This window comes from Musca domestica, unplaced genomic scaffold (assembly GCF_030504385.1).
Source record: "Musca domestica strain aabys unplaced genomic scaffold, Musca_domestica.polishedcontigs.V.1.1 42, whole genome shotgun sequence".
In the NCBI taxonomy this organism is placed as follows: domain Eukaryota; kingdom Metazoa; phylum Arthropoda; class Insecta; order Diptera; family Muscidae; genus Musca; species Musca domestica.
The window spans coordinates 5394885-5420441 of record NW_026712329.1 but is presented as its reverse complement, the minus strand read 5'-3'; the positions used below and the strand labels follow the sequence as shown (position 1 = coordinate 5420441).

The 25557-nt window shown below is 36.1% G+C and overlaps 3 protein-coding genes across 3 annotated transcripts in view; all 3 read right to left on the bottom strand.

The window, feature by feature from the left end:
• Positions 1-25557, bottom strand: part of LOC101892867 (uncharacterized) — a 201581-nt gene that overhangs the window by 124313 nt on the left and 51711 nt on the right. The window lies entirely within an intron of this gene.
• Positions 2512-3480, bottom strand: LOC109614250 (uncharacterized). The gene is made up of 2 exons (XM_020039653.2): positions 3106-3480; positions 2512-3047 (listed from the first exon to the last, which is right to left on the bottom strand). Exons 1-2 carry the CDS (start codon positions 3236-3238, stop codon positions 2536-2538), a joined length of 645 nt encoding a protein of 214 aa, XP_019895212.1. The 5' UTR covers positions 3239-3480; the 3' UTR covers positions 2512-2535.
• On the bottom strand, positions 6661-8742 carry LOC101887821 (N-sulphoglucosamine sulphohydrolase). The gene is made up of 2 exons (XM_005191594.4): positions 8461-8742; positions 6661-8390 (listed from the first exon to the last, which is right to left on the bottom strand). Exon 2 carries the CDS (start codon positions 8351-8353, stop codon positions 6785-6787), a length of 1569 nt encoding a protein of 522 aa, XP_005191651.1. The 5' UTR covers positions 8354-8390; positions 8461-8742; the 3' UTR covers positions 6661-6784.

Sequence of the window (25557 nt, the reverse complement as noted above, 5' to 3'; positions counted from 1 at the left end):
TCAGATACAGCTCAGAAATACATCTACTAAATGTAATCGAGGCCAGCTCCCATATATATCGACGTTCGATTTCAAGTATATAGCCTAAAAACAAGTGTGTTCAATATCGCTGCATTATCTCCCATATACAGAGTGAGATAAGAAAACTGCAACAAAGTCAAAAGCCATAATTTTTTTTTTAAATTTTATTTAATGAAAGCAAAAAGCGTCGAAAATAGCATCAAGTTTTAGAATAAGTTTAGATTTGATTGAATTGGTCACCTTTGGCACGAATTATGGCCTTCAAGCGGCCAATGAAACCGTCACACGCTGCCCGAATGTTGTTCTGCGGTATTTTGGCCCGTTCCCAGCGAAGCGCTTGCTTGAGGTGATTGTCAACCTTGCTTTCCAGAATACTCCAGACACAATAGTCCAACGGATTGGTATCCGGAGATTTTGGTAGCCATTATGCGTTGAAAATGAAGCGAGGAACCTCATTTTGTAACCATTCATGGGTGGAGCGTGCTGAGTGCGATGGTGCTGAGTCCGATAATATTCGGAATTTATTCTGATGCCACGGTCGATTAATATGAGCGGAGAGCGACCATCGGCTGTTATGGCGGCCCACACCATAACCATGGCCGGCGCTTGAGTTCTGGTGGCCAACCGAAGGTGCACATTTTCAGCTGACCTCTGTGGCAAGTAAACACGAACATTTTTTTATTGTTTACAAACTGCTGGACAACTAATGTTTATTTTATTTACCGGAACTATTTTAAATTTAGTATTTGAAGTTCGCAATGAATACTACAGCATATGACAGAAAATTGTCTGTGCAGGTCCACGTCTTCGTATACCCCCATATAACGGTACCCCCCCATATTCGGTACTTTCACGATTTTAGCGACATTATTTACCAGAACTATTTCAAATGTAGTATTTGCAGTTCGTAATGAATACTGCAGCCTATGACAGAAAATTGTCTGTGCAGGTCCACGTCTTCGTATAGCTCCCATATATCGGTACCCCTTGATTTTGATGATTTTAGCGACATTATTTGCCGGAAATGTTTCAAATTTCGCATTTGAAGTTCGTAATAGATATTACAGCCTGTGACAGAAAATGGTCTGTGCAGGCTTATGACAAAAGTTGCATATGCAGGTCCACGTCGTCGTATGGACCCTAATATACGGCTACATTCGGTACTTTTAAGATTTTAACAGCATTTTTAATGGATTTTAATTTTTTGAAAATCGCCAAATTTTTACTAAATGGTGGAGGGTATTCAAAGTTCGGTCCGGACAAACTTACAGCTTTGTTACTTGTTTTTATTATTTCTTAATTTCTGGACTTTAAGGAATATTAATCAGAAAATTTAAAATTTAGAAGAGATTGGAACTTTCAGTCTCCATTTAGGTTGCTATGCGATGTGCATAGATTCTAGCCACAACTTTTAGCTAAACCAACGGTAATTTGGCAGTTAAAATAATTACTAGATATGAAGTCTAATGTAGGTTTTCAACATGTTTTTTTACAAAATTAGTAAACATTTGTCCTTTCAGATTTCCAGAGGCTATTCCATTTACATGGAGTATCTAAGAAAGCTATGTCTATAAAGGAACCATAGACAATTTTCTGTTACTTGAATGCTTTTCAGATTTGCTATTACGAAACTACCTATAGAAGATGATTTGACTAACTGCGAAATAATCATTCTGAAATTAAATTATTTTTGAACTTTGAACCGGTTCACGGAATTCCCATTATTTCTAGAAACATCATGAAAACATATATACTTCAAAATACCCACAAACACACATGTTTACCAACAAAGCACACAGTACTAATAAGGTGTAAACAATTTGAGAAAATCACAGAGAACTCGTGGTTTTTGTTTCTTAGGAAAAAATTGCAAATAAACTAATTTCACATGATGCAAATTGCCCAAAACGATGATCTTGTGCCAGAAATCTCGTGATGTTGATGGACCATTTGGCCGCAGGCCAGAAATATTTTGTTATGAAAATAGAGAAATGTCGGTTAGTGTGTGTGTGTTCGGTATTTGGTACAAATTAATATTTAAATTATATTTAAGACTACAAATGTATACAGAAATATATAACGATGTAGATAGAAATGGGAAAAGAAAAACATTTGGTTGGCGCCCAAATGATAAAATATGAGCTCCCCCATTATCCGGATTTTTCTTAAAAAATGAACTTTATGTTGACCAACTTTAGATTATGGGCCGAAATTTGTCAATGTCAACAACTTCTTCGTACATTTATGAAAAAATAAACCGATGTTCTATGCCAGAAAAAAATTCCCTTACATATTCTCATCTTGTCAATCTTGAAGGTCTGTTCATGACTGCATATCAGCACAAATATTGCCATCATATAATTTTCTGATCTTAGTAAAGAACATGTAGTTTCGGTCTAACGGAACTTTTCAAGACTTAACTTCTCGTCTCTGTAAATCTTCAATCCTTCGCTTAGCAAACACATCCGATTTTAAAAACAGCCCTTCAACTCGTAAATTTCGCCTTTATTTCCTTTACTTAAAATGATTCAAAATATTCCCGAAGAAACCATCATCATTCAAACTAAAACTATTGAACAAATTAAATTTGGGTTTTGTGGATCCAACCTCCGGCGGCATAGACCATAAATTTTGACTGGCAAAGTTATTATCGAAGAGACTATTGCCGCCGGTGGTAAAGGCGCTCCAATCAACATATGTGGGAGTACGACTACTGCCACCGCTAGCAGCATCCAAGGTCATTAACGAGGGACTCATTGTTGGCGTCAAAGAACTCGAGGAAGAACCGGATGTCATGGACGGATAGTCATCGGCTCGCCTCAGATAGGTGGTGGAGGGCAACATCGAGGATGTTGAGTAGTAATTACTGGGTGAATTCAGCCATCGCGAAGGATAATACATTGTTGTTGGGGAGGAAGAACGTAAATACATTGGGGAATGGTAATAGCTGCTACTCGATGAAGGCCACGATCGGGGGCTGTAGACATTCATTTTGGCATTGCGACTAGTGTTGGATTTTCCGGAACCTAGATTAGAGATAAATAATGTTTTTAGATTTTAGCACATCAATTCCAAAAAGCTCACCATTTTTCATAGATGTCAGGGATTTCTTGTGCTGCCTGGACTTTTTACGGTTCACAGCTGGTGCGGAGTGTACAAACTCCGCCATCAGTAAAATGGAGAAAATCACAGCTAATATCAGTTTTAATGATGCCATTTTATATTCAAAAATATTTTCTATTGCCTGTCTTCTGCTGGCCTTCTGCACTTTGCTGAACTTCACCTTCGAATGTTTAATGAAATTTCACATCTCTTATATAATATGGCAATTGTTCTTCGAAACGACACTGAACTTAAAATGTATTAATTTTGGCCATAATTCAAATTGTAAAACTGGCTTTCTTTGATATTGGCTAATAATAGATTTGGAGTTATGCCAATATGCAGTTAATAGTTGTCGTAAGTCAAAAAAATCATGTCGAAAAAATATTATGAAGCTGTGTTTATATTACAACTATAATTTACACGAAAATTAAAGCATACTTTCAGGATCTAAATATAATAATGTTACTAACAGTGGAAGTTACATTTTATAGCCAAATTATGTTCATGGGGCTCTATATACTGGAAAGCTAAAAAAGTACCAAAAGTTACGAAACATAGTATCGATGGTATTAAATTTTAATGTTAAGAAAAGTCTACCTAGAAATCTGGAATCTGGAATAAAGTTCACATTTGGTGTGTACACGAGGTTGTTTTTTTTTAAGATCGTTCTAAAATATCCGTAGTAAACATCTATACATTAGTGTAGAAAGATGGTGAAATGAGCTTATCTTAAAAAAGTTAAAAAGTATCAGTCGGTTTTGCCGACAGATGTATACCCCCGGCCTTGCGTTTTGATTATTCAAATTGTTGACCCTTTATGGGGGAAGTTCCGAAGAAGTGGGACAATATTGACCATTTCATAAGTCTAAGTCTGACATAAATATTACAGCGTACCAGATTTGGGCCATATCGACTAATTTTTTCACATTTTATGAGATATGTGATAATTTTTGGAAAATGTTGAAATATGTATGGCGGACCGAAGTATTCTACTTCATCTAATACTATTCATTTATGTTAAATTTTTTGCGATTAAATTATAATCAACATTTTCAACTTTTGTGAGGAAGGTGCCACAAGGAGTAGGCCGATGGACTTCTTACTCACATCAGATCTCTGGTTGAAAGAAATATTTAGATATACCAAGTTTATGGCCCATTGTGGGGGAAGTACCAGAAGATGTGGGTCGGTATCTCCGTCTTCACAACAGATCTTGTGTTAGTAGAAATATTGGAATGTGCGAACTTTTGAAAAATCAGATGCTTATTTCGCATTTTATGGGAGATAAAATTGTTTAAAGTTTAGACCCCTTGTGGGGAAGGTACCATGAGGAGTAGTCCGATATTTCCCATCTTTACACCAGAAATGTTGTTAACACAAATATTGGGATTTGTGAAATTAGTGGAGAATCGTGTGCTTATTTCGTATTTTCTGAGAGGTATACAGGGCGAGATAAAAAAAAACTGCGACAAAGTCAAAAGCCATAATTTTTACATTTTTTATTTTAAATTTTATTGAATGAGAACAAAAAATGTCGGAAATAGCATCAAATTTAAGAATAAGTTTAGATTTGTTCGAATTGGTCACCTTTGACCAATGAAACCGTCACACGCTACCGGAATGTTGCTATGCGGTATTTTGGTCCATTCCAGGCGAAGCGCTAGTTTGAGATGATCAACACTTTGGTATTTTTTAGTGCCAACCTTGCTGTTCAAAATACTCCAAAAACAATAGTCCAAAGGATTGGTATCCGTAGATTTTGGTGGCCTGGAAATGAGGCGAGGAACCTTATTTTTAAACCATTCCTTGGTGGCGCGTGCTGAGTGTAATGGTACTGACTCCTGTTGAAATGTTCAAGGTCTGGGGTCAAAATGTTTGAGTGTTTAAGGCTTTAATACACCCTCCATAATACTTTCGCGACAATATTCGGCATATATTCTGATGTCATGGTTAATACGAGCGGAGAGCGACCATCGGCTGTTATGGCGGACCACACCATCACCATAGCCGGTGCTTGAGTTCTGATGGCCTACGGAAGGTGCACATTTTCAGCTGACCTCTTTGGCAAGTAAACACTATCATTTTGTTGTTTACAAACTGCTGAACATCGATTGTGTTCTCATCGGAGAAAACCAAATTCGGCAGTTCTCCACTTTCGGCCAAGCGAAGAAACTTTTTAGCTCTTTTGAATCTATTTTCTTTATTTTGTGGCACGTTTAAAAGGGATCGAAGGCTTATTTCGGTGTTATTCAAAATGTTGACCCCTTGTGGGGGAGGTATCAGAAGGAATGGTCCGTTCTATCCGATCTTGATAACATATCTTGTGTTAGTAAAATAATTGGGATTTGTGAAATTTGAAGACCATGCGATTTTTCACATTTTATAAGAGAGACCACTATTCAAAATTTTGGCGCTTTGTGGGGGATGATAAAATATTAAGATGTGCGGAAATTCACTAATATTTTACATTTTACAGCAGTTATAATTTATCAAAATTTGCGAGGGAGTGGGCCGATATTGCTCATCTCCGAACTTAATGTAAGTTTGATAATAATATTATGATGTGCCAAGTTTGGTCCAAATCGGATACTCCCTTCGAGAGTTATCGTGCGCACCAACTTGACAGACAGACGCACGAACTGACATACGGATAACCTTGACTGGTCCCAAATGTCCTAAAAAAGATTTGGTCCAAAAAGACCTAGGGTCTAAAATCGTTATTTCGCTGAGGCACGTTTTGGGCGTATCAAATTATATATACCATCTGTAGCAATATGGCTGAGGTTATAAAATTGTGGACGGAAATAATTATTTTAATTGTTCTCAGTAATAACACAATGTACCTTAAATATAAGAACTTCAAGAATTCCTATTATGAAAATTTCAAAAAAACAAGAAAAAACTGCAACTTTGGCCAGGCCGAACTTTGAATACTCTCCACCATTTGGAAAGAATTTGGCAGTTTTGCAAAAAAATAAAATCCGTTAAAAATTCTTTTAAAATAATAACAAGTAAAAAAAATTAAGTTCGGCCGGGTTGAACTTTTAATACCTTCCACCTAAGGAAACATTAGAACCCATTATGACCCACAAATACCAATTTTTAGACAACTCGGCGAAGAAATGTGGCGAAAATCACTAAAATACCGAATATCGGGAGGTACCGTTATATGGAGGCTATACCAAATCGTGGACCTATACAAACAATGTTTAGCCACCGGTGCTAGAACCCATTATGACCAACAAATACCAATTTTTAGACAAATCCGTGAAAAAATGTGGCAAAAATAATCAAAATACCGAATATTGGGAGGTACCCTTACATGGGGGTTATACCAAAGCGTGGACCTATACATACAATGTTTCGCCACATGAACTAGGAACCATTACGACCTATAAATATCAATTTTCAGACAAAACCGTGAAAAAATGTGGCAAAAATCATCAAAATACCAAACATCCTAGATACAATACAAATTGTTCTGCTAAATTTTGACGTTCTACGTCAAATAATGTTATTGACATCACCAAGATGTAGTGTACGCTCTACACAAATTAAAGTTAAAATTTATTTTTACAAAAAATTTAAAATTTATTTCGAAATACTGAACTAATGTTTGTTGATAAATGTTTAATAAATTTGTTCTTTTTTTTAAATTTTACAATAAAATATATTTCTCATAGTGAGTAACATGCTTGACCAAAGCCTCATGTCCCAGAGACAGGCAGACGGGATTCTTTTTGAAAACACCCTGAGCCTGGAGTACAGCATGTGGGGCACAACGCCACGGATCATTCGTATCGACTTGCCATTTCAGCAGACGTTGCTTCAAATCTTTCAAAACGCCCTTATATTTGGGTTTATCGGCCAGATTATATCTCTCCAGGGAATCCGCTTTGATGTCGTACAGCTCCCATTCGGGCCTCTGATAATAGCCCAATAGATTTTTATACCATGGCAACTGTTGATGGTGCATTGTGGCATTGAGGATTTGCTGGAACGTCGGGGAGGTATAAAAATCTTGATCTATTGGGAAGTAGGACCAATAATTTAGGTTGTGTATCAGTTTATAACGTCGGGTGCGTATCATGCGCATGGGGTAGTCCATGGTGATTTCATGATAGTTTTGTGAGCCAAAAACGCTATCATTTTCATTGGTTGCCGGTTCTTCCTTGAGCAATGGTAACAGAGATTTGGTATAGGAATTGTTACTGGAATTCTCCAGGGGAATTTTGAAAACATCCAAAACGGTTGGGAAAATATCCTGCAGTGAAGACATGGCTGCCGTGGTCTGCTGGTGGCGATCTGTGGGATTGGGTGAGGTCATAATGAAGGGTGACCTTATGCCATGTTCGTAGAGGTTGGTACGCCCCAAGGGGAATGGTGGTCCATTATCTGAAGTAAATATGACCAGGGTATCGTCCTCAAAACCCATTTCTTGTAACTGCTTCAGCATAACACCTACTCCCTGGTCCAAACGCGACATGGTCATATATTGCGCAGCCAATTCTTGACGCACCACATCGGTATCGGGTAAATAGGCTGGTACTTGCAGATTGCGCCAATCATAGTAGATGGGCGTCCAATCCGGTATGGAACCCATACCCTCCTCCCCAGAACCCCAGCGTTCACAAAACTCTCCATATTGCGGTGTTATGTGGCCACAACGATGCGGATCATGAAAGGCTACCATCAAGAAGAATGGTTTCTCCTGCTTCTTGGCATTTTGCAAAAATTCTCGGATGTACAATTTCATGCGAGTGATGTTCCGTCCAATTTGATTAATGCTATGCTGCTCCTCGGTCTGTTCAAAATCAAATTTGAAATCCTCCCCGGAACCAACATGTTTCTTGCCAATTATGCCACTTAGAATTCCCCCTTGGGATTTGTTTCTCAAGATATTTGGTAACGAAACGGTACCGGGTAAAACATTAAAATTATGAACTCCCTGGTGCAGACCATACATTCCATTGGCATGACTGGCTTGGCCAGTCAAAATCTGGGCACGACTTGGTGAACAACTGCTGACCGAGGTGAAGGCGTTGTTGAACAACAAACCCTTGCGGGCCAATTTGTCCAAATTTGGTGTTTGGCAATACTTGTTGAGGTAAGCGCCCATCTCAAAGCCAGCATCATCGGCCAACAACAGCAAAACATTTTTAATTTCCCCCGCTGTGGCGAAGCTAATCAAAACGCCGAACAATAGAAACTTCCAAAAGTTGATCATGGTGAATGTGTAGTTGATTTATTTGTTACTCCTAGCCCTGAAAAAAACCAAATCTTATAGTAATTTTATTTATTTTTTTTTTTTTTATCAAAAATCCATAACCATACCTTTAAAACCGCTTTCCAATCATTCTCCTCCACTTCCAAACCAAGACTGAAATTTGATTTCAACTCTTCAACTGGACTATGGATGTCTTGTTCGTTTTTTTTATCCGAAATCCCCAAATGACTTTCATTCTTTCATTTATTTCTTGCCGGGAACACTCCTCCCCTGCAGTTCACCGGCACAATGCGCCTTTCATTTGTTGTTATTGTTTTATGGTGGCTTTTGTATCTGTTTGATCTTGTTTTTTTTGTGTGTTTTCTTTCATTTCTTTCTTTCGTATTTTACTGCCTTCATGGTTGTGCTTGTCCTCTGACTTGTTCCCTCCATGTAGCCAAGCTTAGAATAATACATTAAGTTGTTTTTGTTCAATCTGTACTGAATGTACATTAATCCAGTTTTATTTCTTTGTTTCTAATCTATCTGGTATGTACTACCAAAGGCACGACGAAACAAAAATCAAGTTGCAAACAAAAAGCTCTAAGTTCGATCGAAAAACATTTACAAATAAAAGTATCGGAATTAAATATTCATACGAGTTCTATTTTACACTGCGAATTCCAGCAAAATTGGCTGGTGGCGCTGCCGCCATATGTGGGGTAGACTCAAACATTTACCTGCATAAACAATTTTCTGCTAAGGGGTTCAAAATTATTTATAGTTTCAAATACCAAATTTGAAACAATTAAATTAAATGTGGCTAATATCATAAAAATACCGAAAATCGAGGGGTACCGCAATATGTGGGCTAAACAAGAACTTATATACAGGGTGAGATGAAAAAACTATAACTTAGTTCAGACTGCTGTCATTTCTAAGCCACTCGTCCGACAGATGTTAAAATTATTCCAGTGACAGCTTATTATAGTGTTTACAAGCGTATAAAAGCATTTTGGTGAGCATTTTCCTGAAAAAAATTTATTCGTGCTGCAATTGAAGCGTGATAGTGTGAGCCACAAGTGGCTATCGTTTGAGCACTCCAGCATTTAAATGTGAGTAAATTTCTGTTGTTTCGTACCATCGCTCATTACTGGGATACTGGTACCGTAGCCCAACGTCGAGGAAGTGGACGGAAGAAAACAACAACATCAGCAGAAATGGTTCGAAAAGTAAAGAAGCGACTGGATCGAAACCCGCGTCGCAGTGGCCGAAAAATGGCTTGTGAGCTGAACGTATCGCAATATTCCATTCGGCGAATATTGAAAAATGAGCTCGGGGTAAAGCCATTGAAATTCCATAAAGTGTAAGAACTTACACTGCAACAGAAAACAAGTAAAAAAACATTAAGTTCGGCCGGGCCAAACTTTTAATACCCTCCACCTTAGGGTAAAAGAAACATTGGAAGAAATGTGGCAAAAACCATTAAAATTCCGAATATCGGGAGGTATAGTTATATGGGGGCTACACCAAAACGTGGACCTATAATTACAATGTTTCGCCACACGAACTAGGACCCATTATAATCCACAAATACAAATTTTTAGACAAATCAGTGGAAAAATGTGGCAAAATACCGAATATCGGGAGGTACCGTTATATAGGGGCTATATCAAATCATGGACCCATGCATGCAATGTTTTGCCACCGTAGCTGGAACCCATTATGACCAACAAATACCAATTTTTATACAAATCAATGAAAGAGTGTGGCAAAAATCATCAAATTACCGAATATCGGGAGGTACCGTTATATGGGGACTATACCAGAACGTGGACCGATATATCTCATTTTCAATACCAACGCTCTACGTCAAATACTGTGGGCTGTATCGTGATTTCAACAGACAGACAGACGGACAGACAGACAGACAGACGGACATCGTTAAATCGACTTAGAATTTTATGCTGATTATGAATATATATACTTTATGGGGTCTACGACGAATATTTAAGGATGTTACAAACGGAATGACAAAGTTAATATACCCTCCTTGCCAAGGTGGAGGGTATAAAAATAGACTCAAAGAGGTAAAGAGTTGCTTCGCTTGGCCGAAAGTGGTAAACTGCCGAATTTGGTTTTCTCCGATGAGAAAACATTCGTTGTCCAGCAGTTTGTAAATACCAAACTTGCCAAAGAGGTCAGCTGAAAATGTGCACCTTCGGTTGGCCATCAGAACTCAAGTGCCGGTCATGGTGATGGTGTGAGTCGCCATAACAGTCGATGGTCGCTTTCCGCTCGTATTAATCGACCGTGGCATCAGAATAAATGCCGAGTATTAAAATATTCTGGAGGGTGTATTACAGCCTTGGGCACGCAAACATTTTAGCCGCAGACCTTGAACATTCCAACAGGGCTCAGCACAATCGCACTCAGCACCCGCCACCCAAGAATGATTACAAAGTGAGGTTCTTCGCTTAATTTCCAGCGCATAATAGCCACCAAAATCTCCGGATACCAATCCGTTGAACTATTGCATCTGGAGAAAATATCAAAGTGCTGGGAATGGGCCAAAATACCGCAGAACAACATTCGGGCAGCGTGTGATGGTTTCATTAGTCGTTTGAAGGTAATTATTCGTGCCAAAGGTGACCAATTCGAACAAATCTAAATTTGATGCTATTTCTGACATTTTTTGCTTTCATTCACCCTGTAGAAACGGTATAACGGTACATTCATTTCAATTGGATTTGTTTCTACACGTATGTGCATTTTACGACAGGTGTCAAAACCTTTTCCATATTCGTCCAAGGTTTGTATATAGTGGTACCCACCGACATTTGGTATTTTGCTGGTCCTATCCATACTCTTTCGTGGCGTTTTGAATTTTGTATTCACGTTTACATATTATACGTTTGAATACAGAAATTTTTATATAAAATTGTGGAACTATATATACAATATTCTGCCACCAAAGACATATGCCATTACAAATTTTAAACAAATCAATTAGAAATTGTGGCTTATATCATCGTCAAAATACCCTTGACATTTAGAACTACAGAAACCTATTAACATAAAACAATTTATAATGATTTTGGTACCGATTTCTGAAAAATCTTGCACAGATTTTTTCTCAAATGAGAACCCCTAATTCCGTTTGCCTTCAGCCATCAATTAAATGTATATATTCAATTCAATGTGAACCGCAAATTCTACATTACATAAATTTTTTTGAATGATGTGACTAAGATTTTCAAAATACTAAGCACCAATTTTACAACGTGTATTTTAATAAGAGCTCCCAAAAATAGATTGCAAATCAAAATGAAAAAAAATTAAACAAGTAAAAAAGCTGTAAGTTCGGGCGGGCCGAACTTTGAATACTCTCCACCATTTGGAACCAATTTGGCAATTCGCAAAAACAATAAAATCCGTTAAAAATTCTGTTAAAATCTTAAAAATACCGAATGTAGCTGTTATATTAGGGTCTATACGACGACATGGACCTACATAGGTAAAATTTGTCATAAGCCATTATAATATTCAAATGCAAAACTTAAAAAAAATCGTTAACGATGTAGATAAAATCAACAAAATACCGAATATCGGGTGGTACTGTTATATGGGGGATATACGAAGACCTGGACCTGCATACACAATTTTCTGTCATAGAATGTAGCATCCATTACGAACATCAAATACCAAATTTGATATAATTCCGGTGAATAATGTCGCTAAAATCATCAAAATACCAAATATCGGGAGGTACCGTTATATGGGGCCTATACGAAGACTTGGACCTGCGCAGATATTTTTCTGTCTTAGGCTGAAGTATCCATTACGAACTTCAAATACCAAATTTGAAACAATTCCGGTGAATAATGTCGCTAAAATCATCAAAATACTGAATATCGGAAGGTACCGTTATATGGGGGCTATAAGAAGACCTGGACCTGCATACACAATTTTCTGTCATAGAATGTAGCATCCATTACGAACATCAAATACCAAATTTGAAACAATTCCGGTGAATAATGTCGGTAAAATCATCAAAAACCGAATATAGGGAGGTACCGTTATATGGGGGCTATGCGAAGGCGTTGACCTGCACAGACATTCTCCTGTCATGGGATGTAGCATCCGAACATCAAATAGCTAATTTGAAACAATTCAAGTGAATAATGTCGCTAAAATCATCAAAATACAGAATATCTAGAGGTACCGTTATATGGGGGCTATACCAAATCATGAACCTACATAGCCTATTTTCAATACCAAAAGTCCTGCTGCCATAATAATAATTTTATCAATCTACTTCAATTCGTTCGGAAGCTAGAGTGATTTCCACAAACGGACGGACATCGCTAAATCGACATAGAATTGTATGCTTATCAAGAATATATATATACTTTGTGGGGGGTCTAAAATGTGTATTTCGAGGTGTTACAAACGGAATGACAAACTTGATACACCCTCCATACTATGTTGGAGGGTATAAAAATTAAATCATACTTGGTTTCTTACATAATTGTTTGTTGATGCAGTCATTTGGTTTGATCTGAATGAAACGATCGTTTTCACATCGGATTGAATCCAACATTCAGTTTGAATCGCCGAACGGAAACGGGAGCACTACTGGGAGTAGAAGAAGCAAAACGAGAAAAACTTTTGTTTTCGGTTTTGCTCAAATAAGGACGATTGTGCTGTATACGTTTTAGAGTGGGAGCAATATTCGTTTGAAAACGAGCAGATTATACACTTGCCCAGCACTTTATACACGAACATACGTGCATTTTCTCAAACCACAGCTACAAACGGACAACACAAACACGTTGACAAGCATTGTCTCTAATCTGTATCAAAAAAGCATATCAATCCCACGGCAGGCGGTTCAACAACACCGAAGATCGAAGAAACCCCCGGACATTGGTTCTACTCGGTTTGTCAGAACGACATTAAAAACATAACTGTCTCGATGCGATGTAATGAATGCAACGAATGGGTGCACTTTAGAAATATTTCAAGAATAAGTCGGTTACGAGACTACAGCAACATAATCCCTAGCCATAGTGTCACCCGGTTTGAATGCCGCACATTCCTTAACTCCTGCTGATGTTCGGGTAGCAGAAAGGATTTTCCAAGACATCATCAATTAAGATCAAATTTCACAGCACAGGTAACGGGACTATTTAGCGTCATGACCTATTGCTCTTAGAATCAGTAAATTGACAGTGGAAGTCACCCGGTTGGCACAGAAGCATAAATGGAAAATGTGGCTTGACCATCTGAAGTGTTGAAATATTGGATCCGATTTCAATAAGCTGAGTAAGATGATAGGATCCTAGCAGAGGGCTGCAATTAATATGATTGAGTAGGCTTGATCACACACAGTGGAAATACAATCAAACTCAATAAGCCGGTCATGTTCATTCGATTTGCTCAAGCCAAACGAAAAAGTTGTGATCAAACATGTATTGATCGATGTTTTATGTTCGCAATAAAACAGCTCACATGAGTTATTTGTTGAAATATTTTTATACCCTCCATCATAGTATGGAGTGTATATTAAGTTTGTCATTCCATTTGTAACATCTCGAAATATACATTTTAGACCCCACAAAGTATATAAATTCTTGATCAGCATAAAATTCTATGTCGATTTAGTGATGTCCGTCAGTCTAAATCAATGTATGTCGCTGGAATTCCACTGCAAATGAAATAAGATTAGTTTGAAGCGTCTAGGAGCACGAAATTATCAAAAAGAATTACATATACCATATTGCTGGTATATTATTCCAGGAATTGGCCATGCCTTATCAGAGATGTCCATTAGCATTATTATTATTTTTGACAATTTTTCAACATAATACTTTTGCTAAATGTGAGTCATAACAAAACAATAACCACTGGAAATTTTGTATGATAAGAATATAAAAAAGTTTCGGCAGCCAGCGTTCTATTTTATTACTGAAGCTAAAATTATACTAAAATGCATTTCCTTAGATAAGTGTGCATTGAACTTGACTAAGCCTACCAATATAAATGGATCCCTAGAACATTTCACATTTTAATATTTTATTGTGTCAAAGAAACAAGTTAAAAAGCTATAAGTTCGGCCTGGCCGAACTTTGAATACCCTCCACCAATTGGAACGAATTTGGCAATTTTCAAAAAAATAAAATCCGTTAAAAATTCTTTTAAACTCTGTTTCTTAAAAATACCGAATGTAGCCGTTATATTAGGGTATATACGACGACGTGGACCTGCATCATCAAAATACCAAATATAGGAAGAGTAAATGGGGCTATACCAAAACGTGGACCTGCACAGACAATTTTCTGTCATAGGCTGTAGTATCCATTACCAACTTCAAATACCAAATTTGAAACAATTCCAGTGAATAATGTCGCTAAAATCATCAAAATACTGAATATAGAGAGGTACCATTATATGGGGGCTATACGAAGACGTGGACCTGCACAGACAATTTTCTGTCTTATGCTGTAGTATCCATTACGAACTTCAAATACTAAATGCGAAACAATTCCGGTAAATAATGTCGCTAAAATCCAGAAAATACCGAATATCGGGAGGTACCGTTATATAAGGCTATACGAAGACGTGGACCTGCACAGACAATTTTCTGTCATAGGCTGTAGTATCCATTACCAACTTCAAATACCAAATTTGAAACAATTCCGGTGAATAATGTCGCTAAAATCATCATAATACCATATATCGGGAGGTGCCGTTATATGGGGGCTATACGAAGGCGTGGACCTGCACGGGTAATTTTCTGTCATAAGCTGTAGTAACCATTACGAACGTCAAATACCAAATTTGAAACAACAACGGCAGCGCGCATAATGACGCTTAAATCAATAAAATACCGAAAATAACGTACTACAACCTACAACAACCTACAACAACCTACTTCGTTCGGAAGCTAGAGTGATTTCCACAGATGGACAGACGGACGGACATCGCTAAATCCACATAGAATTTTATTCTGATCAAGAATATTTCGAAGTGTAACAAACGAAATGACAAACTTAATATACCCTCCATACTATAGCGGAGGGTATAAAAATCGATTATCGTAGCAAAAACAATTATATTCTTGTAGTTCAGGAGCACAGCAATAGAAATATTTACACATAATAAAGTGAGTGAAATAACTGACTGACTGACTGAGAATCAACGGCCAGACTAATCTTGAAATTTTGCACAAGGGTCAGTTTTGGCGCTTGGTACTAGAACGGTACGAAAAGTACTCAAACGTATTAAACAATTGATAAAAGGAATGAGTTAGAATTCTGAAATTCGTACTCCACTTATCGAGTACGGGATAGATTTACCAAAGGGTTTTAAAAATACGAACTTTTAATTTACGAAAAGTTCTAAAATGGTACCATTTGGTATTTTGCGAACGGATAGAGCTAAGAGCTTAAAATTTGGTAGAAGAATCAAAGTTGGAAAGAAAGTTTGAAGTTGGTTTTGGGAATGTGTAAATTTGGAATAGTTTGGTTTAGGGTGAATGGATGAATTTGGAATTTTGAAATGTTGTATGTTGGGGTCCCTGCTTGTGGTAGGTTTGCGGTAAAGGGGTGGTTTTGGAAATGTGTTCAAACTGCACGAAGAGTACTCAATAGTACTACATTTGAAATTTGGTATTAGGATCGATGTTCATGTGTAGCCTGGACACATGGATATGGTTTCGGAAACGTATACTTAATTATACGAAAAGTACTGAATGGTACTAAATTTGGTATTGGATGAAGGGACAGATACAATTCTGAAATTTAATTTGGTGTTTAGATTCTTGATTGTATATGTGTTCGAGATTTGACAGTGGTATTGAAAATTTGTACCATTATTGTCCAAGAAGTGTTGAAATTGTACTGAGTGGTACTAAATTTAATATTGGGTGAAACTCTTAAATTTGAGGTGAGATCACTGTTGGTGTCCGTTAGAGATGGTATTGGAAATGTGTACCATAAATGTTCAAATAGTACTAAATGATACTTAACTTGCTATTGGATTAAGGGATAGGACTGCATTCTTTAAATTTGTTATTGGGCATCTGTATCTGGAATTTAGATATGGAGATGGGTTTGGTTTGCAATTATATTAAAAGTACTAAATAGTAATGAATTTGGTATTGGAAGAAGGAATAGATCTGAAATTCTGAAATTGTATATGGATGCACTGTTGGTGTCTGCGGTTGAAAAAAGGAGCTGGATTTTCATATAAGTACCAAAAATGTGCTAAATGGTACTTAATATGGTAGTGGAGGAAATTAAAGAACTGAAATCCTTAAACTTGGTATTAAGATCACTGTTGGTATCTGAGTTTGGGATATGGGGATTGTTTTGAAAATGGGCATTTTAACTATACGAAAAGAACTGAATTCTACTAAATTTGGCATTTGGGTGAAGGGAGCTGAAATACGGAAATTTGATATGGACCCACAAAGGGTCAACATTTTGAATGAACAAAATGTTCATAAAATGCAAAAAAATCATCCTATTCTATTCAAACACCACACATCCAAAAGTTGGTGTAGATAATTTTATTACACTCAATGTGAAGTCGTACGAAGGAGGGTTTGCTTTTATAGGGATTCAATGTAGTTCGAATGATTAAGAGATATATAATTGTTTGGTAACTAAAGGGTCTGCAAATTTATTGCACCATCGCTTAATAAATCGTAAAGTATAATATTCCTTGTCCGTTGTAAGGGATATGTGCTTTCTAAAATCTAACATATAATACAGATGGATTCCCAAATCATCAATGGAATCAACTACTCTATCATTAAGCTAATAAATTGTGTATATCCTTTTTGACCTAAAGAACGACATATGCTTACATTTCCGTATATTCAATTCTAATAACAGAGTTTCACAGCATTCGTAAAATTCATTTTGATATGATTGTAGAACAAGTTGGTCTGCAGCAATATTATGTGAGTAAAATATTTGTAAATCATCTCAATACATGTGAATGATTTTTTGAACGCTTGGTAAATCATTTAAAAGTTATGTGAATAAGGCTGGACCAATATGGCTCTCTTTCGGAACTCCAAATTTAAGATAAAACAAGTAAAAAAGCTGGAAATTCGGTCGGGCCGAACTCTGAACACCCTTCACCATTTGGAACCAATATGGCGACTTTCAAAAAAATAAAATCTGTTAAAAATTCTGTTAAATTCTTAAGAATACCTAATGTAGCCGTATGTATACGACGACGCACAGTGTCGTATTTTCATATAAACGGCGGCCAAAAGTAGAAGGAGTTATCGTAGAAGAATGAAAATTTGTACACATAACTAATACAAGTGGGAAAGGAAAAAAAAAGTTTTGCAAAAATCGACCGAAGGACTCGCTCACCTACCATATATCCTGGAATGAAAAAAACTTATATTTTACAAAATTGTTGTTGGAATTGAACCTAATTTGGGTCGATTTGTCTCTGATATATTATAGATAACTGTGGTGAGTTATATGAAATTATCTCAAAGGACACATCCACCTCCCATATATCCTGAAACGATAAAAATTATATTTTCACAAATTGTTGTTAGAATTGATCGAAAATAAAGTTTGATTTGTCCCTGATGTAGTTTGATTAGTATTTAATTTCATTTAATTATATTATACAACATATTTCCTTGACACCAAATAAGACAATCATTTCTATATATATTAAAAATATATATTTTTTAAGTTCTGGCTTTCTGATACCCTACACAACTTAGCTAAGTAAGTAGAGCTCCACATAAGAATTAAACGTTTTTAGGGGAGAATTCAATCATACAATATATATATATATATATATATATATATATATATATATATATATATATATATATTTATTTATTTATATAAATATATATTCAAAGATATATTCAAATCCGAACCGACCTCGATAAAATTTAGCAAAGGTATTTCTGAGCTGTATTTGCTTTATTTCCCAAAAAATTGTTGTTACAGAGTGCATATTACGGCTGCGGATGACAAAAATAACAAATCGGATGAACAATATATATGGGAGCTATAGATATATCTGAACCGATTTCAATCAAATTTGGCATACTTATTTTCAGATCTAATTTCGTTGCATATGCAAAATTCCATACTATTCGGGCTGATATTACACGTTTGGTGCACAATAAAAAGCAAATTGGACGAAGATATATATGGGAGCTATATCTAAATTTTTACCGATTATCTCCAATTTCAATAGGGTTCGTCCTTGGGCCAAAGAAATGTTGTTTGGAAAATTTTATCTCAATCAGATAATAAATGCGACCTTCATTTTGTTCACAAAAATACATGGACAGACGGACGGACAGACGGATAGACGGACTGACATGCATAAATCAAATCAGAAAGTGATTCTATGCAGATCATCAAAAGGAACTATGGGTCTATCTCGTTTCCTTTTGCTTGTTACAAACAAATGCACAAAGACACAATACCCTGACCACCTTGTGGTGTAGGGTATAAAAAGTACCAAAGCTTTATCTACCGGTATAGATGTTTGAGACGCTGGGTCGGAAATTCTCTTTACAGCCTTTTGGAGTAAGTTTGTATTTTTATTTGAAACAAATTTACCCACTTTTCGCCACTTTGGTGCGATCAACGCAATTATGAAAGTCTGTCGAAGGTCTTCCTCTACGGCTGGTGCAAGATTCCTAAAACGACAAAATAATTTAGAATCAAAAATTATGTTCCACATAATGTATTTACAAAAAAATAAACACTCATCACTTATAACAAAAGGTGAATTTAGCCACGATCCGAACTTTTCTTTAAACCTCTCTTTTTTTTGGTGTCGAGCCAAAAAAAAGCGAGTACCATATCATTATATTGTAATAGGTTTATCTAAACCTAGATCGTGCTGTTTTACCGACTGTTTTCATTTCAACTTACCGAATTTAATTTGCGTAATTTTAATCATTTTTATGTATTGATATTTTATTTACTACAACTATTATCTTTAAATACTCATAACTTTTTGAAAATATATACATATATTTTTTTTTAACATAAATGTAGTGTTGTTTTTACTATGCCATCAACCTTTTTTAAAAACTAGTGTACTGATATTTTTCATTTTTGACCGTCCTAACTACACTGTGTGACGTGAACCTGCATAGGCAACTTTTGTCAAAAGCCATTACAATATTCAAATGCGAATCTTGAAAAAAAAAAATCGGCAAATAATGTAGCTAAAATCATCAAAATACTGAACATAGAGAGGTACCATTATATGGGGGCTATACGAAGAAGTGGACCTGCACAGACAATTTTCTGTCATAGGCTGTAGTATCCATTATGAACTTCAAATACCAAATTTGAAACAATTCCGGTGAATAATGTCGCTAAAATCATCAAAATACCGAATATCAGGAGGTGCCGTTGTATGGGTGCTATACGAAGGCGTGGACCTGCACGGACAATTTTCTGGCGTAGGCTGTAGAATCGATTACGAACTTCAAATCCCAAATTTGAAACAATTCCGGTGAACAATGTCGCTAAAATCAACAAAATACCCAGTATCGGGAGGTACCGTTATATAGGGGCTATACGAAGACGTGGACCTGCACAGACAATTTTCTACCATAGGTTGGAATTTCAAATTTACATATATGTAACGAGCATTATTAAATTTATTTTTTCACGATTTGCTTTCCATGCCATTGCTGCCTGGGCATAGCATGAAACTTCTCGATAACATGCAACATGTTTAGCAACATATTTTTCTAAACTGGGACAATGGCTTCGTTGCTGGTCATACATCGAACAAACGAATACACACAGCTGACTATGAAAGTCCGAACCTTTGCCAACAATCAGCTGTCTGTTGTAAATATTGCGAACTCTTGCATCATCCAATTCATGTATTGACCCCCTCACAAAATGACGAAGTACAAAAACAAACTCTCTGAAATGTCTGAGTGAAACGGACGAAGAAGATTTGGCCCAGCAACAGCAGCTACTGCTGCTGCTGCGTGCAAAGAGGAATCAGCGACAAAAATATTCAGCACACAACGCCTTCGATGATATAAAACAACAAATCAGGTTGCTGTTGGTTATGCGTTGCTTGTGAAGAAATCTAATACGGTACGGTTTCTACACAATAACAACAACAGTATATGGGGCTTGTTTGAAATGTCTTTTGGGGGCCAGACTCGGCATCTACGCCAACAATATGAATGTACTTTATATACCTATGTCTGTAGATATGAGCGTACATACGAAGAGCCTAATAAATTTGCCGTGTGTCGCTATCTACAATTGAATGTTTGGACCCCCAGTGATTCATTTTCCAGAGATAATGGCCATTGATTATCACCCTTGAGTTAAGACTTTTGTGCCACGCTTTATATTTAACCTCACAATAATCTGTGTGTTGTTGTTGTTTTTGATTTCATGGCGAAAACACCATGATTTAGCACAAAATGAACATTGCTTATATATGTGAGCACACGTACAAACATGTGTAATTATATACATTGGGGTGTAACCATAGACAAATAAAGGTATAGAATAAAAAGTTTTAAAATTTACCCCTTCCGGCAGATGTCACTATGGTTGATCTTGGGCCAGTTAAGTCACTCAGGGCTAGTGAAGTCACTCGACTTCGAAAACAATTTATTCATTTTTCTGCTATTTAAATTCTATATTTTTATATTTCACGACATATTTAGATAATGTAAAAGTAAACAAAGTCGATGTTTCGTTTTTAATTGATAAAAAATAAAGAATCATAAAAATATTTAATATTTTGTATTTTGAGAGAATTGAGTGAGTCTACTGAACCTCTCTCACAGCATGAACGACATCTATTGAAGCACTTTTTTCGAAGATAACAGATGAGACAACTTTTTAGTCTATACCTAATTTGTCTATGGTGTAACGTAAAAGTGTTACTATAGACGTAGATTTCTAACAACATTTATGAAATAGCACACTCCATTTGAAGCATACACAGTGTCCCCAGTTTAACATTCGTTTCAACCCATTACACAATTTGACAAAATTCCACACACACTATCTATGTATATCTACGCTCCCTTAAAATGAAACAAGTTCAAGAATAACGTACGCTCGACAGACATAGTACAACAACAAATCAATATTTGATTTTTCAACAACACTTTATTTTACAAAACATAAATGGGAATGTTCGGAGTCGTTGTATACCTAATGCGCAGCAACGTCTCTCACCGATTCTCTGGCATTTCGTCTTGCGCTCCCTACTTTTTTACTTTGGAACAAAGTACCCTGTGGTAAAAAGAATTGCAGTGTTGTTCCATATATTTGATTATCAATAATGGCTTGGGACGGATAAATAACAGGAAATCGATTTGTATCGCCTTCAGCATAAAATTAGTGGTGTATTAAATTTGTTATTCTGTTAGCAATACCTTTAAATAATTGTCGGATGCCCCATTAGGTTCATGACCAGCGTAAAATGCTATCGAAGTTGCGTGTAAAAACTATGATAGCGCTTACACCATTTAAGATAGAGCTTTGCAATTTTACACACACATTCATATTATTCCGAAAATGTTTAATGTTGAAATATGCAGGGTGAGATAAAAAAACTGCATCAAAGTCAAACGCCATCATTTTTACATTTTTTTTTAATTTTATTGAATGAAAGCAAAAATGTCGGAAATATCATTAAATTTAAGAATAAGTTTAGAATTGTTCGAATTGATCACCTTTGGCACGAATTATGGCCTTCAAACGGCCAATGAAACCGTCACACGCTGCCCGAATGTTGCTCTGCGGTATTTTGGCCCATTCCCGGCGAAGCGCTTGAGGTGATCGACCACTGTCGATTAATACGAGCGGAGAACGACCATTGGCTGTTATGGCGGCTCACACCATCACCATGGCCGGCGCTTAAGTTTTGATGGCCAACCGAAGGCATAGACAAATGAAGAAATAGACAACGAAAAGTTAGTTTTGTCTTTTTTTCCAGGTGGCTCTCATCATGTTTTGCATAGTCAACATGCTGATTTACGCGTTCAAGCCACTCGACTTCGAAAACACATTTTATCGTTTTTCAAGAATTTCACTGGAATATTCCCATATTTTTCGATGTCATCACGTACTTTTCATATTTCTTTTATTATGAAATAATTTTCAACTGACAAATATCCTACAGTTTTTGTTATTTTTAACATTTTTGAATTGAGTGACTACAAAATTCCCACTCAAACCCCTGAAACGATATGGACGACATCTGCTGATCCGATTTTTTTCGAAGATAAACGGTGAGAGCATTTCGTTGTCTATATTTTCATTTGTCTATGCCGAAGGTGCCCCTTTTTATGCTGACCTCTTTGGCAAGTAAACACGATTATTTTGTTTTTTACAAACTGTTGCACAAAGAATGCTTTCTCATGGGAGAAAACCAAATTCGGCAGTTCACCACTTTCGGCCAAGCGAAGCAACTCTTTAACTCTTTTGAGTCAATTTTCTTGCGCTTTTTGCGGTGTAAGTTCTTGCACTTTTTGGAAGTTTAATAACTTTACCCCGAGCTCATTTTTCAATATTTGCCGAATGGAATATTGAGATATGTTCAGCTCACAAGCCATTTTTCGGCCACTGCGAAGCGGGTTTCGATCAAGTCGCTTCTTTACTTTTCGAACCATTTCTGCAGATGTTGCTGTTTTCTTCCATCCACTTCCTTGACGTATGGCTACGCTACCAGTATCACAGTAACGAGCGATGGTACCGGACACAAAAGATTTATTCACATTTAAATGCTGGAGTGCCCTAACTATAGCCACTTGCGGTTTTCCAGCCAAATATGAAGAAATCACACTATCACGCTTAAATTCCATCACGAATAACTTTTTTTCTGGAAAATTCTCACCAAAATGCTTTTGTACGCTTATAAAAATATAATGAGCTGTCACTGGAATAATTTTAACAACTGTCAGACGAGTGGCTTAAAAATTACAGCAGTCTGAAGTTGGTTGCAGTTTTTTCATCTCGCCCTGTATATTGAATATATCGAACCACATTTAGGTCAATCAATGATTGCCAGTATGGGAAGATTAAAAATTTTTGTGGCTGCTCAGTCATTGGTTTTTGCGTTTATTTGAACGACAATGTGGACACAAAGCCGACATTCAATCAATAAATTGTGTAGCGAAAATGTGAATTCCAAGTCATATTATTGGACGTGGCATGTCCAAAAGATGTATTGTGTAATTAAATACTACTTTTGTTAAAATAATTGTTTAAGCTGATATCAAACGAAATGTTTTTATACTGTCAAATTATATCCATATGTAGAAGTTGCACATATCGTGTGATACATGTACGATATTTGAGTTGCGAAATACATGAGTAAAATACATACGCACTTTTTCGATCACAGCGAGCCCTATTTTCATTGGAAAAATATATATTTTTTGTTTGTTGTGTGTAAATGTATAATTTAAGTTTTGCGGTAAAAATTCATAAATAAAATATTAAATTTTTTATAACTCACAATATAATCACAATGTAATTAAAGGAAACAAAAGAAAACATATCCAAGTGTGTGATAACAAACATTTTGAGTATTATGTAAAATGGAAATTTGAGAAAAAAAACACGGAAATACACATAAATAATAAAATGAACAGCACATTTACAAAACCCTTATAGTCTGATAGCAGCTTAATATAAAGGCTAGGATATTTGGTTGTTAGGTGATGTTGTAGTGTTCTTATGCAGTGTATTATTTAATGTGAACCACCAATATCATTTAGTGTGAACTTCCTGACAACAATTTTGTACTATTCCATGCCAACTTGATCTTCAAATCCTTACAATGTCACGAAAAAATAAATAAAAAAATTCTTTACTTTACCAATGGAAAATCAAATTTGAATTGAATAAGTTAAGTATAAATAAAAGATATTGACTTTCTTTTAATTTTAGTTTGATTTTTGTGTCAAAAAATTAAGAATCTCAAGATAGAAAAGTTATTGAATATTATTCATTAGATAGTACCAGTAATTTACGTGTTTTTACATTAGACAGAGTTCTTCTTTAATAAGTGAATTCCTACATCTAAAGCGTTTACATCTTGCAGTTCTGGAACAGAAATTTATACTAAGTTAACATTGAACCCCTCCCGACTCGTTGTTCAAAGAAGTTTTGTTAAAGGTAGACAAGCAATTGCTACCCAGACAATCAAGTTTTTATTTCAGTCCATTTACTTTTTTTCGCCTGGGAGTAAAAAATTACTTTACCTAGCCCTACTATCAAAAATTTGTTATTGTTTCCAAAAAGAAAATTTGTTTTTTTTTTTCTTAAAAATGATTGCGTCCGTTGGTTTTGTAGTTACCGTGTCGGTGCCCGGACATTATCCACATTGCAGTTATATGGATTATGCCCAGTTTATTTTTGGTCACAACCTCTATAATAATATGGGGATTATGTCCACATCCAAAATGGACACAATCCCGATGGGGAGTATGACCGTTTGCTGTGTGGACTACTACAAAAATAATTAGTTTTAGAAATCTTTGATTCGCGGTAGCCTGTGCGAAACATACACAGAGGAGAAAATCTCAAGCACCTATCTCGACGAGCTGGGTCGATTTAGTTATGTGTGTTCGTCTGTTCATTTTTATTTGTAATCACGCTACTGGTCACAATTATGACACAAAACTTATGAAATTTTGCGTTGAGTCAGGGTTAGTGTCAGTATAAAAAACTTCAGGGCTTGAAATGGACCGACAAGAGATTTTTCTGATTATAATTATATACTAATTTTGGCTTATTTTGTTTAGAACAGCGAAGAAATGCACCTGTTGAGATCAAAAGAGCACAGCGGATAAAATGGACCATACCTTTTGTGTGAAATACCAATTTTCAAACACAATGTTTTACTTTGTTAAAATTCTATGAATGAACGATTGATATTTTTGATTGTCTACTTTGACATTTCGTTTTGTTATTGTTGTAGCTAGTTGAACCTAAATTTGCCTAGAGAAGCTAGTTGAACCTAAATTTGCCTTGTAATTAGAAGAAAAATAAGTTTGCTTTACAGGCTATTAATTCTAGAGATTCCTTAAGAAACTGCAGAGTTATTTTAAACAGACCGGTTTTATTTTTTAATGCAAGTAAAAGAGGACTTTAAGTTCGCCCGGGCTGAACTTTTTATCCCCTACACCATTTGGAACGAATTTCGAAATT